At 33.3% G+C, this 11,264-nt stretch overlaps 2 protein-coding genes across 2 annotated transcripts in view; one reads left to right on the top strand and one right to left on the bottom strand.

The window, feature by feature from the left end:
- Window positions 1-495: 495 nt before the first annotated feature.
- gorasp1b (golgi reassembly stacking protein 1b) lies at window positions 496-9,015 on the bottom strand. Its single transcript, XM_073830649.1, has 8 exons — window positions 8,909-9,015; window positions 7,787-7,867; window positions 7,492-7,695; window positions 7,329-7,415; window positions 7,122-7,252; window positions 839-959; window positions 648-759; window positions 496-530 (listed from the first exon to the last, which is right to left on the bottom strand). The coding sequence occupies exons 1-8, from the start codon at window positions 8,963-8,965 to the stop codon at window positions 496-498; spliced, it is 828 nt and encodes a 275-aa protein (XP_073686750.1). The 5' UTR covers window positions 8,966-9,015.
- Window positions 9,016-9,503: 488 nt separating this feature from the next.
- LOC141300375 (tetratricopeptide repeat protein 21A-like) overlaps window positions 9,504-11,264 on the top strand; it is a 23,515-nt gene continuing 21,754 nt past the window's right edge. Inside the window, exons 1-2 of the mRNA XM_073830648.1 lie at window positions 9,504-9,530; window positions 9,614-9,790. Of these exons, the coding sequence (XP_073686749.1) occupies window positions 9,504-9,530; window positions 9,614-9,790 (204 nt within the window). The remainder of the gene's footprint in view (window positions 9,531-9,613; window positions 9,791-11,264) is intronic.

Raw genomic sequence — 11,264 nt, 5'->3', positions numbered from 1 at the left:
TTTATTTTTTATGCCACTAGATGGTGCAATTTTCACTTAAAAATAATGGATTTTAAATGCTTTTACTCTATTTTAATGTGAAATGTTGTATTTATTGAAAAATAATAAATACATAATTAAATAAAAAAATATAATATAAAATATAATTCTAGTGGGAAAAAATTGCTCATTAAAACTGTATAAATATTGCATAGATTCATAAAAAATGCTCAAAATTCTAAATAATAATTACAAAATATTATTGAACAAAAATGTATTTAATTGATTTTCCTGAAGAAAAAAAAAAGTTACTTTTTAAGGCTTCGGTCACTTTTGACCGCGAGGGAGCCAAGTGTGACCCCTTAATGAGGAGGCCCAATGACGTACAGAATGCAATGCTTCAGAAAATCTGATCCACCTGTTTACATGACAGTCGCATTGGCAGATATCCGATTTATATCCACATATGAATGAGGTCTTAAACTGATCTTGAAATATCCGAATGCATGTTTTTTTTTACCCGTTTACACTGTTATGGTATAGGTCCAAATCTGTATCACATATGAGCAAAAAAATCGGAATTGGGTTGAATATAACTGACAGTGTAAACGGGGTCTTCTTCTGATATTTGTATGATTTGTGGTGCATATAATGATTCTTTGACCCACCAGGAGATTTCTCACATGGTGCCGAAGCTTCAGACGTGTCCTGAATGAATCCATCACGAGTGTCTGCTGTCACGCCACGGTCTGATTCGTTTGAGGAGTTATTTACTAAGAACTGGAATGAGACTCCGAAAATTAAACTTTAAATATTCTGACGATTTTAAACATGTCCAGGAAAATATAAATGTCTGTACCTCAGAAGAGTGTTTGTCCTGTTGGGTTTCAGATGGTACGGATGAGTCTTGGTGTTGATCTGACATGATTGGAAGCATTGGGATTCGATGCAGGTACCCAAACCCCACACCACAACCCAGACTGACAACACAAACACATGTGACACATGAGTACAAATATATGCTGTTTATAATAGCAGAGTTTATATGGTTTCAACTGATTTCCTATTAAACTGTCCCCAACTGGACTGCAGCTCAAACTATTTCAAATATGTGACCCTGGACCACAAAACCAGTCATAAGGTTAAATTTGACAAAACTGGGATGTATACATCACATGAAAGCTCAATAAATAAGCTTTCTATTGATGTATGGTTTGTTAGGATAGGACAATATTTGGCTGAGATACATCTGTTTGAAAATCTGGAATCTGAGGGTGCAAAAAAATCTAAATACTGAGAAAAAACCTTTAAAGTTGTCCAAATTAAGTTCTTAACAATGCATATTACTAATCAAAAATTACATTTTGATATATTTATAGTAGGAATTTTACAAAAAAAATCTTCATGGAACATGATCTTTACTTAATATCCTGATGATTTTTGGCATAAAAGAAAAATCTATAATTTTGACCCATACTATGTATTTTTGGCTATTGCTACAAATATATTCCAGCGACTTAAGACTGGTTTTAGAGAATGGGGTGTATTTTGAAAGTCACCTGACCAAACCCAGAAAACAGGTCTCATCGCTTCCACTTGTTGGAAAAAGTGTTAATAGCCGTAATAAATAATGGAAATATTGATGGACTTTTAAGGTAGTCATACACGAGCTGGCAGTTTTTATAGTGGATGTTTTACTCAATATTTATATATAATTGTTAGTGAAAAGAATAAAAATGAAAATAAAGCTTTTATATATCAATCCACATATGTGAGGGACATTGGTTACGATCATCTTTTAGTGTCTACTTTGAAGGCATCTTGAGTAAAGCATGTTGATATTTAACGAGGTATATGCAAAACGCGTGAACCGGAAGCAATGAGACCTGTTTAGCAGAAAACGGAAGTCTGCTGTGCATAATCCCCATTCAGCTACAAACTTCATTATAATGCACAATGTTTCCATCTAACGTGTATTTTGAGCTGCAGCTTGTCTTATTAATGGAGTGTACTTTTTTCACTTATTTCAATGTCATTAAACTAGCGAGGTAAGTCGGTTGTAGTACTGACAGTGTCATGTAAACATGGCTGAAGGTGCGAAAAGAGGAACAGATGAACCGAATCAACTGAGTGAGTCATTTACGCTGGAACTGCTCCGATTGATTCAAACTCGTGACTTCAATCATTCAGTTCAAGTGATTCACCGGCAAAAAAAAAAAAAACAGATCAAATTATGATGATTTGACCTCGCTTCTAATGATTTTAAAAAGCACATAGTGATGGGTAAAATGGAGCTTTTCGAAACTCAGAATCAGTTAAACCACTGCATCACAAAATGATTCACTGTTTCAAAGCACTCCAAACGGATCGCGTGTCACGAATCATCAGGACTTCAAATCATGAATCGTAAATCATTTGATTCAGAACGGGAATTGGAGTGAATTAATATCGGGACTTCAGATCACGAATCATTTGATTCAGAACAGGACTTCAATTGGCGAATCATTTAGTTTGGGACTTAAAGTCTTGTTCTGAATCAATCGATTCATGATTCTTGATTTTAAGTATGCAGGCCTATCACAAATCATTTGATTAATATTGGGACTTCAAATAGCGAATCACTTGATCTAGATCAGGACTTCAGATTGTGAATCATCTGATTCAGATTAGGACTTCAATTGGCGAATCATTTAGTTTGGGACTTAAAATCAAGAATCGTGAATCTTTTGATTCAGAACGAGACTTTGAATCGCAAACTGGGACTTCAAATTGCAAATCGTGGTTCATTTGATTCAGATCAGGACTTCAAATCACAAAACAGTTGATTTAGATCAGGACTTCAGATCACAAATCATCTGAATAATTATTTTATTCAGAACGGGACTTCGGATCGCGAACCATTTGATTCATTTTGGGACTTTAGATCATGAATCATTTGATTCAGAACAGGACTTTGAGTGCATAAGCCTATCACAAATTATTTGATTCATATCAGAACTTCAAATCGCAAATCATTTGATTTAGATCAGGACTTAAAATCACGAATCGTGAATCTTTTGATTCAGAACGAGACTTTGGAGCATGGATCGCAAAGCTTTTGATTCAGATTGAGATTTTGAATTAAATCGTGGATCATTTAATTTAGGTCGGGAATTTAGATTGTGAATCATTTGATTTAAAATGCTACTTTGGAGCGCAAATCATTACATTCAGATCGAAACTTTGAGTGCATAGGCCTTTCACAAGTCATTTGATTCATATCAGGACTTCAGATCGCGAATAATTTGATTCAGATTGAGACTTTGAATGAAATCGTGGATCATTTGATTTAGGTCGGGACTTTCGATTTGATTTAAAATGCTACTTTGAGCGCAAATCATTACATTCAGATGGACACTTCGAGTGCATAGGCCTATCACAAGTCATTTGATTCATATCGGGACTTCAGATCGCGAATCATTTGATTCAGAATGGGACTTCGGAGCATGGATCGCAAATCTTTTGATTCAGATCGGGACTTCGAATTGCAAATTTCGAAACATTTTAGTTCACATCTGAACTTTGAAGCGTGGATTGCAAATCATTTGATTCAGAACAAGACTTTAAGTGCATAGGCCTATCACAAATCATTTGATTAATATCGGGACTTAAAATAGCGAATCATTTGATTTAGATCAGAACTTCAAGTGCATAGGCCTATCATAAATCATTTGATTCAGATCAGGACTTCAAATTGTGAATCTTTTCATTCAGAATGAGACTTTGAATCGCAAACTGGGACTTCAAATTGCAAATCGTGGTTCATTTGATTTAGGACAGGACTTCGGATCGCGAATAATTTAACAAAAAATTATTACAATCACAAATTATTTGATTCATATTGGGACTTTTAAATCGCAAATCATCTGATTCAGATGAATCATTTGATTCAAAACGGGACTTCGGAGCATGGATCACAAATCTTTTGATTCAGATCGGGACTTCGAATTGAAAATCGCGAAACATTTTAGTTCACATCTGAACTTTGAAGCGTGGATTGCAAATCATTTGATTCAGGACAAGACTTTAAGTGCATAGGCCTATCACAAATCATTTGATTCATATCGGGACTTGAGGTTGTATATCATCTGATTCAGATCAGGACTTTGAGTGCATAAGCCTATCACAAGTTATTTGATTCATATCAGAACTTCAAATCGCAAATCATTTGATTTAGATCAGGACTTCAAATTGCGAATCTTTTCATTCAGAATGAGACTTTGAATCGCAAACTGGGACTTCAAATTGCAAATCGTGGTTCATTTGATTTAGGTCAGGACTTCGGATCGCGAATAATTAAAAAAAAATTATTACAATCACAAATTATTTGATTCATATTGGGACTTCAAATCGCGAATCATGAATCATTTGATTCAAAACGGAACTTCGGAGCATGGATTGCAAATCTTTTGATTCAGATTGAGACTTTGAATGAAATCGTGGATCATTTGATTTAGGTCGGAACTTTAGATTTGATTTAAAATGCTACTTTGGAGCGCAATTCATTACATTCAGATGGACACTTCGAGTGCATAGGCCTTTCACAAGTCATTTGATTCATATCAGGACTTCAGATCGCGAATCATTTGATTCAGAATGGGACTTCGGAGCATGGATCGCAAATCTTTTGATTCAGATCGGGACTTCGAATTGCAAATCGCGAAACATTTTAGTTCACATCTGAACTTTGAAGCGTGGATTGCAAATCATTTGACTTTAAGTGCATAGGCCTATCACAAATCATTTGATTAATATCGGGACTTAAAATAGCGAATCATTTGATTTAGATCGGAACTTCAAGTGCACAGGCCTATCATAAATCATTCGATTCATATCAGGACTTGAGATTGTGAATCATCTGATTCAGATCAGGACTTCAAATTGCGAATCTTTTCATTCAGAATGAGACTTTGAATCGCAAACTGGGACTTCAAATTGCAAATCGTGGTTCATTTGATTTAGGTCAGGACTTCGGATCGCGAATAATTTAAAAAAAAATTATTACAATCACAAATTATTTGATTCATATTGGGACTTTTAAATCGCAAATCATCTGATTCAGATTAATCATTTGATTCAAAACGGGACTTCGGAGCATGGATTGCAAATCTTTTGATTCAGATTGAGACTTTGAATGAAATTGTGGATCATTTGATTTAGGTCGGAACTTTCGATTTTGATTTAAAATGCTACTTTGGAGCGCAAATCATTACATTCAGATTGACACTTCGAGTGCATAGGCCTATCACAAGTCATTTGATTCATATCAGGACTTCAGATCGCGAATAATTTGATTCAGATTGAGACTTTGAATGAAATCGTGGATCATTTGATTTAGGTCGGGACTTTCGATTTGATTTAAAATGCTACTTTGAGCGCAAATCATTACATTCAGATTGACACTTCGAGTGCATAGGCCTATCACAAGTCATTTGATTCATATCGGGACTTCAGATCGCGAATCATTTGATTCAGAATGGGACTTCGGAGCATGGATCGCAAATCTTTTGATTCAGATCGGGACTTCGAATTGCAAATCGCGAAACATTTAATTTAGTTCACATCTGAACTTTGAAGCGTGGATTGCAAATAATTTGATTCAGAACAAGACTTTAAGTGCATAGGCCTATCACAAATCATTTGATTAATATCGGGACTTAAAATAGCGAATCATTTGATTTAGATCGGAACTTCAAGTGCATAGGCCTATCATAAATCATTTGATTCATATCAGGACTTGAGATTGTGAATCATCTGATTCAGATCAGGACTTCAAATTGCAAATCTTTTCATTCAGAATGAGACTTTGAATCGCAAACTGGGACTTCAAATTGCAAATCGTGGTTCATTTGATTTAGGTCAGGACTTCGGATCGCGAATAATTAAAAAAAAATAATATTACAATCACAAATTATTTGATTCATAATGGGACTTTTAAATCGCAAATCATCTGATTCAGATCGGGACTTCAAATCGCGAATCATGAATCATTTGATTCAAAACGGGACTTCGGAGCATGGATCGCAAATCATTTGATTCAGATCGGGACTTCGAATTGCAAATCGCGAAACATTTAATTTAGTTCACATCTGAACTTTGAAGCGTGGATTGCAAATCATTTGATTCAGAACAAGACTTTAAGTGCATAGGCCTATCACAAATCATTTGATTCATATCAGGACTTGAGATTGTATATCAGGACTACAAATCGCAAATCATCTATCATTTGATTTAGGTCAGGACTTCAGATCACAAATCATTTGATTCAGATCAGGAATAGTACAGGATTTATCTAAACTAAAACTATAACAAAAACCATAAAACTCTTTTTTTCATTTGGTCGACTTGAAATAAAATAAATGTTACCTGAAAAAAGTAAACAATTACTTTCAACTAGTTGTCAAAAAATAAAATCAAACCTCAAACCAATAAATAAAATAAACCTGAACTATATGTGACCCTGGAGCACAAAACCAGTCTTAAGTCGCTGGGGTATATTTGTAGCAATAGCCAAAAATACATTGTTTGGGTCAAAATTTTTGATTTTTCTTTTATGCCAAAAATCATTAGGGTATTAAGTAAAGATCATGTCTATGAAGATTTTTTTGTAAAATTCCTACTGTAAATATATCAAAATGCAATTTTTGATTAGTAATATGCATTGTTAAGATCCTAATTTGGACAACTTTAAAGGTGATTTTCTCAGTCTTTAGATTTTTTTGCACCCTCAGATTCCAGATTTTCAAATAGATGTATCTCGGCCAAATATTGTCCTATCCTAACAAACCGTACATCAACAGAAAGCTTATTTATTGAGCTTTCAAATTATGTATATATCTCAGTTTTGTAAAATTTAACCTTATGACTGGTTTTGTGGTCCAGGGTCACATATATAAAAGGAAACTGAAAATCCAAAATTAAAAACATCTATTAAATTTCTAATATTATCTCGATGATACTAAAATAACACTGAAATACAGTTTACTATGATTACAGTATGATGTGCAAGTTTGAAAGTCAAATGAAAAAGCATCAGTAAAGTGCAGTTGATCTGTATTCTGAATGCATTACATTGACTGGAGACGGTTTTGCTGATGGTGTACCTTCCCTCTCCGCCCCAGGCTCCGTTAGGAGTGATGAGCACTTCCCTACAGCGATCGCTCTGCGTGTTATACACCAGCAACTTCAGCGCTTTCCCCTCGGACACCTCGATCAGCGAAAAGAAGTCCTCCGACTGTGAGAATTCACAAGCGCTGTGATTTTCATATCAGAGTAAGCATTTGCATGATATACCACTTTAAAGATCTTACTTCCTGCAACACCTGGTCTGCACCTACAATGTAGTCCGAATAAGGCTTGAGTCCAGCCAGTTCAGCAGGAGAATTCGGTTCCACGTCCTGAAAGAGCATTCGACTGACAAGTCAAATAAAATACATATATAAAATTTAAAAAAAATGTTCTTAGAAATCTCACCAATACATGCCAGACGTTGTGATTGGCCCCTTGGAAAGTGCAGAAGCGAACGCTGGCCCCTAATAAGCCCTGACCGCCCCACATGTTACTGGGAATGACTTCCAGCTCTCTGATCTTCATCACTTTACTGCTGTAAACCTCCAGCTTCACCGGCTTCTCCACATTTGCCTTCAGAAGGTCCTTCAGCAGGCTGCTCTCTTTATTCTGATCATGAACACAAACATCAACACCAGATCTTAAATATGTTGGTGTAACGTGTTTGAAATGGTTAGAGAAATAGGATTTGGGATCTTACTAGTCTGGTGTGTCCAATAGACAAAATAAAATCAAAGAAGGGCTCCAGGCCGGCTCTCTCTGCTGGAGAATTTTCTTGAATCTGAGAAGTAAAGAGAAAAAAAGACAGTTTACTAAGACCTAAATTTAACATTGTCTTTAGTCCAAAAAATCCTAACGGGAATCCTATTGGAATATCTTTCATAAAAACATAAAAATATATATACAAATAAATATAATAAATTATAAATATAAATATAAACAAATAAATAAATAACAATATATTTAAAAATAAATAATATGTTTTCTTCTTAATATGTTTTTCCTCTTTAAAAATTATATAAATAATAATAAAAAAATAAAACGTATTTGCTTAAAACAGACAAAATATCCACCAATAAATGACAGTTTACTGTAAAACTAAATTCCTGTCATAAATAAATAAATAAAGACAAAATATCCAACAATAAATAATGCTTTCTAAAAGACAATTTACTATAAACACTAGATTGATCTTTGGAAAAAATATTTTTTCCATCCTAGAAGACTTATCGTAAATAAATAAATAAATAAATAAATATAAATATTTATTTATTTATTTATTTATTTACGATAAGTCTTCTAGGATGGAAAAAATATTATTTTTTTAAGCAAACACTCTTTTAATTTTGATTTATTTACTAATATATATATAAAAACAAGACTTGATAGATTATCTGTCTAAGCAGGACGTACTGTACTATATCTATGTTGTTTCGCTTCTCAAGTAAATATATCTTAATTTAGAAATGTTTATATATATTGTTTTTATAGAAAACAAAGCACAAATATTGACTAAGAGCATGTTTTGCAGTGTTACAACTGATCCAGAAGGTTCTTGATGATCATTTTTTTTAAAAGGAAAAACCTTTTAGGATTTTAAAACGCCTATTTTTACAACATACTAAAACAAGTAAGGTTCTGATAAACATAGGACTCATATTTACATCCTGGTAACCGTATGTTTTACTAGGAGTACCAGGCAAAAACCTTTAGGTCACATATTATTTACTTAATAAAAAACCTGTCAGTCGCTGATTCATCAGACTCGAGGTCTAATTAAATGCAATAATGACTATTTTCTATCTGTAAATGTCGCACTCACCCCATGCACATGATATCCGCCCTCTGCAGCAAACACGCTCTGAATCAAACCCATCATGAACTGCGGCCAGCAAACCGGCGTTCAAACACCAACCTACTACAGCGAGGGCTTGCTCATTAATATTAATTAGTACATGAGGACGTTGCTTGGTAACCTTCCTGAAGCGTATGGGATGTGCTCATTAATATTCATTCGGATGTCTGCCTGTTAGCCAATCGCGTGGGACGCCTGGCTGAGCGTTGCTTGACGTAAAGCCTTCGCCATAGTAAAACTCGTACAGTCTTTTTGAACTCCTCTTACGTGGTTAACTCAAATATTAACGAGAAAATAAAATATAACATCATGGGGTACAAATTAAAACATATAAAACAACAAAACGATACGTGAATTCGCAACTGTGTGTTTAAAGAGACATGAGTAATCGATTTCAGAAGATCGCTTGGATCAATAACACAAGTGCCCGCTATCTGTGTTTGATTATTATTCCTGCGCAGGTGAATATATCTAGCGTGTGTCAGTTATTTTAAATCACAGGTGCTGTTTGACGCAGTTTATTTGCGATCATTTATGATTTAGTTTATTATTTGGATTAAATATGGCAGAAAACGATCAGACGTGTTTGGTAAGTTTTGATTTGATCGTTTAATGGACATATACATTAGAAAACAACGTTATAACGACTAACGTTAATGTTTGTTTTAACAGCCGCTAATTATTTATTATATGAGGGAGAAATACTTCAGACATGCCATAAATACAGCTGTGAAGAATTTAAAGTTGTATAATAATGATCCAGTGCTTCGATTCTTCAAAGCTTTTGCAATTCTGATGGAAGGTAGGCTAAAGTGGGACTTTATGTCCATATTTGTCCATTTTTACATGGTTATGCTAATGTTGTTGTCAAACGATTAATTGCATTCAAAATAAAAGTTTATGTTTACATAAGATATGTGTGTACTGTGTATATTTCTGTATATAGGCTATAAATATACACATATTTTAGATTTAGATAAAATATTTATATAAAATCTAAAGTATATACACTACCAGTCAAAAGTTTCTGAACAGTAAGCTTTTTAATTTTCATTAAAAGTCTCTTCTGCTCACCAAGACTGCATTTATTTGTTTGAAAGTACAGCAAAAACAGTAAAATTTTGCAATATTGTTACTATTTAAAATACCTGTTTTCTATTTGAATTTGTTTTAAAATGTAATTTATTCCTGTGTTTTCAAAGCTAGATTTTTAGCATCATTACTCCAGTCATGCGATCATTCAGAAATTATTCTAATACTCTTTTAACAATTATTATAGTTCTTATTATGCTGAAAACAGCTGAGTAGAATTTTTTCAGGTTTCTTTGATGAATAGAAAGTTCAGAAGAACAGCATTTTTTGAAATTGTCAACTTTTGTAACATTATAAATGTCTTTATCATCACATTTGATCATTTTAAAGCATCCTTCCTAAATAAAATATTAAATAAATAAATAAAATTATACTGACTCCAAGCTTTTAAATGGTATAGTGTATAATGTTACAAAAGCTTTTTATTTCTGATAAATGCTGATGTTTGGGTCTTTTTATTCATCAAAGCATCCTGAAATGTTTTTTTAAAATATTGATAATAATAAAAATGTTTCTTGAACCGATATTCAGCATATTAGAATTATTTCTGAAGGATCATGTGGTGTAGTAGTTTACACATATGTGACCCTGGACCACAAAACCAGTCATAAGGTTAAATTTTACAAAACTGAGATGTATATATAATATGAAAGCTAAGTAAATAAGCTTTCTATTGGTGTATGGTTTGTTAGGATATGACGATATTTGGCCGAGATACATCTATTTGAAAATCTGAAATCTGAGAGTGTAAAAAATAAAAATCCTGAGAAAATCACCTTTAAAGTTGTCCAAATTAGGTTCTTAACAATGCATATTACTAATCAAAAATTACATTTTGATACATTTACAGTAGGAATTTTACAAAAAATCTTCATGGAACATGATCTTTACTTAATTTCCTAATGATTTTTGGCATAAAAGAAAAATCAATAATTTTGACCCATGCAATGTATTTTTGGCTATTGCTACAAATATACCCCAGCGACTTAAGACTGGTTTTGTGCTCCAGGGTCACATATGTAAATATATATATTTTTTAAAATATGTTCATTTATGTGTGTGTATTTATATACATAAAATATACACAGTACACACACATTTATTATATAATCATAAACTTTTATTTTGGATGCGATTAATGCTGAAATTGTTTACAGTATGACAACTGATGATGATGATGATAATATTGTTGATGAAGGCTCTTTCATTTAAATTGCAGGTCACACGCAGG

Source organism: Garra rufa, chromosome 24 (assembly GCF_049309525.1).
Source record: "Garra rufa chromosome 24, GarRuf1.0, whole genome shotgun sequence".
Lineage (NCBI taxonomy): Eukaryota > Metazoa > Chordata > Actinopteri > Cypriniformes > Cyprinidae > Garra > Garra rufa.
The sequence above is the reverse complement of the archived record's forward strand: the minus strand, read 5'-3'. Positions and strand labels throughout refer to the sequence as shown.

What these genes read in the sequence shown, in the direction of transcription:
- gorasp1b (XM_073830649.1), bottom strand. Translation starts at nt 8,965, where the DNA reads ATGATGGGTTTGATTCAGAGCGTGTTTGCTGCAGAGGGCGGATATCAT. An exon ending in CTATTGGACACACCAGACTA is followed by an intron (nt 7,696 to 7,786) that starts GTAAGATCCCAA and finishes GTTCATGATCAG; the next exon opens with AATAAAGAGAGCAGCCTGCT. An exon ending in ACAACGTCTGGCATGTATTG is followed by an intron (nt 7,416 to 7,491) that starts GTGAGATTTCTA and finishes ATGCTCTTTCAG; the next exon opens with GACGTGGAACCGAATTCTCC.